Here is a 2,965-nt window from a genome sequence, read left to right as displayed (position 1 = left end):
ACATTCTGATTGTCTTTGTTGGTCTTCCTTGAGCTCCATCCTCTGCTCTCGTCGAAGAGATGCCTCTGATCTGGGCTTACTTGTTGTGTGGTAACCGAGGCTAACAGTGGGAGCCCAGTCTACCGACTCAACGTCACCCAAAGCGCTAGGGCACCCTAAAAAGTCCCAACAAAGTCCATATTAGACTACAGGTAACTTAAACATGATCAGTATTACTAAGTAAATAAGCATTTAACCACAACCCAATAATACATAAACAAAGCCACAAAAACCAAGTTAGCTAATACCTCTGAAGTGGTCGCTGCAGACACGTGCATTAGACGACTCTGCTCCTCCCGACCGCAGATGTATGTTTGAAAGCCATTTTTTCCGGCGTTCTTCGGTTAGCTTCTTAAATTGCTCAGCTTTAAACCTTCGGCACTCGGTAAAACCTCTTGTCTTTCTCTCGGCCGGATCGATTGGAACAACCGTAAACTACACAACACACCGGTATTTTCACAATGGTAACAGCAGCTAGATCCTCTGTTGAAAATTACTTCCTGACCTCCAATGGAATTTCGCGCCAAAGGAACGCAGCGGTGTGACGTCAAGTGAAACCAAGCTATTCTGCCCTACCCCAGGCGACGCCCATGCTGTAGAGTCACACTAATTAGAAGAACGCAGACTAAAACAGCAATGTAAAGACTCATTAGATGACTAAACATGATCTTTACATCGCCCATAAACTATGGTGCACCCCTCCCCCCCAAATCAAGTTTAACTGCCCCAGCCCCAGTCAAAACCAGAGGTTTATGTGAAATAGTTCTTTTTTGAAATAATGGTTTTAGTGTGCAATTATAGGTTTTAATTTTGTATTTGTGTTAATTTAAAATAAATCAAACTCCCAAAAAACGTATACAGCTTTTATTAACATTGGAATTTACTGTGTAAGCGGCTGCGGGGGGAGAGCTTTAGAGAGCTCTCTCCTGAAAGACTGAGAGGCTCTGATAACCTCAGCTCAGTGAGGTAAAGGCACACCTTTATATGATCATTATAGTTATAAAAAGAGAATAGATTTTCATCTATTCTCTTATAGTATAAAATACTATATGACAGTACAAAAAAGTTAACAAGAATACAGTTTAAAAGGGGACTGATTTGTAAAATATCCATAAAGAAATAGAAAATCTGTGTACAGTTCTGTTTCATATGGGTGTTGAGAGATGTATCCATAGATCTCTTCATTTTGCTCTCAAAGTATACCAGATTGATGCATTTAACTTCAGTATAAAGAGGATGTTAGGTCAACCCCCCACTTAAATCATGTTAAAATGGATAGGACACTAAATAAATTTGCACACATATTGTCTCCATATTTTTCTGTTATGGTGGTCATGCCACAATCGTGCACATGCATGCGCAGTCATAGTGAGTGTCTGCATTTTGGGGGGCGGGCGCCAGCTAAAATCTTGCCTTGGGCAGCAAATTGGTCAGGGCCGGCCCTGCACTGAGTGGTGGGTTCCTGTTTATTTAGTGGGATGTTATTGAATATTTATTTAACATGGCTTTTTTTCTGAACAATGAAATTCATACAAAAAAGATGGACAAACGGAAAAGTCCCAAAAAAGTTGAATGAAAAGGAACGAGGAGGGTGAAAAATGTGGTGAGGGGCGGGGCCTGCTCACAGGTGAACGCCGCACAGGTGGAAAGAAGGAAGGAGGGCAAATGTGCGTCCTGAAAAACCAGTGGCGGCTGTCGGCGCCGTTACTCGGGCTCGCGCTCCTCCGGTATGGCCCCCAGCTGCGTGGGGAACTGTGCGCCGCTGTTCTTCCTCGCGGTTGTTTTCGATGCCGTCGGGCTGGTGGTGCTGCTGGTCGGGATTTTCGGCAACCTGAACGTCGAGGGCCGCTTCTACGGGGATTTCCTCATCTTCACGGGCTCCGTCGTGATTTTCCTCAGTCTGCTGTGGTGGGTTCCGTGGTACGCGGGGAACGTGCAGCAGTACGCGGAGGACAGGGCCGGTTCGCTGGAGATCAACTTTACGCAGTGGGCCAGGAAGGTGTCCGAAAGGCTCTCCAAAGGCGGCATGAAGCCTCTGGGAGCGGGGGAGGAGAAGAAGAAGAGCGTGGGGGACGGGAAGGAGATGAATGGGACTGTGCGTGCTGCGCCGTGTCGAGTTACGTGGGAGACCGGCAGCAGTGGATGGCCTGAGCACGCTCCAGCTGACCGGACCGTGGAGCTTGGGGTGCTGAAGAGCGGCACCGGGGCTCTAGCAGCAGGGGGCAAAGCCGAGAGGCTGCTCTGAGGAGAAGGTGGGTGTCATCACGAACACACGTGCAGAGAACGTTTGAGGAGCGGGACCCAAATAAATAAAAGTCCAAGCTGGCAATTGTTGTTAACTTTAAATAAATTATGCTTGCATGGGATAACTTCTTTTGTGACAGTTTTAAGGGATATTCATTTGTATGTATTCTAGACAAACCCATGGGGTTGGTTCAAACGCTTCATGACAGATAATTAATGATACATCCTAAGAAATTAGGTGTATTTCAGTGAATTCTTGTTAACTTGCCAAAAGCCCTCTGCTTCCTCTCTCGCCTCCTTATTTGTTTTACTACCTTCTCCTTAAAGCCATCAGGCACAATGCTTCAGTAATGACGGGCAATAAAAAGATTGTGAACTACTTTGTGACAAATAATTAGTTTAATAGTGTTCTACACACACACAATGTAACTACTGTAACATGCACACTGCTGCTGACACTTTGAAAAGCATCAGTAAGCTGCAGTTTCCCCTGACACTAAACTGCCGAGTCTGGGTTAAAGCCGGGCTTAGTAGGGCGGCTGCTGTTCATCAGCTCTCCCTGCCTCAGCTGAAACTCTGTTATCATTACTGTGGCACACAGCTGTCACACAGTCAGAATTATGAAGTGGCTCACATTATTGTGTGTGATCAGATGACCCTCAGTGACGTGAGGAATGCCCCC

General features: G+C 45.9%; 1 protein-coding gene across 1 annotated transcript; it reads left to right on the top strand.

Moving 5' to 3' along the window:
- The first annotated feature begins 1,768 nt into the window (after nt 1-1,768).
- LOC104951816 (transmembrane protein 238-like) lies at nt 1,769-2,284 on the top strand. Its single transcript, XM_010778547.1, has one exon. It carries the CDS (start codon nt 1,769-1,771, stop codon nt 2,282-2,284), a length of 516 nt encoding a protein of 171 aa, XP_010776849.1.
- The last annotated feature ends 681 nt before the right edge of the window (nt 2,285-2,965 follow it).

This window comes from Notothenia coriiceps, unplaced genomic scaffold (assembly GCF_000735185.1).
Source record: "Notothenia coriiceps isolate Sejong01 unplaced genomic scaffold, NC01 NC01_scaffold00019237, whole genome shotgun sequence".
NCBI classification, from domain to species: domain Eukaryota; kingdom Metazoa; phylum Chordata; class Actinopteri; order Perciformes; family Nototheniidae; genus Notothenia; species Notothenia coriiceps.
This window is presented reverse-complemented; position numbering and strand designations above follow the sequence as displayed.

Coding starts and splice junctions, on each gene's coding strand:
- LOC104951816 (XM_010778547.1), top strand. CDS start 1,769: ATGGCCCCCAGCTGCGTGGGGAACTGTGCGCCGCTGTTCTTCCTCGCG.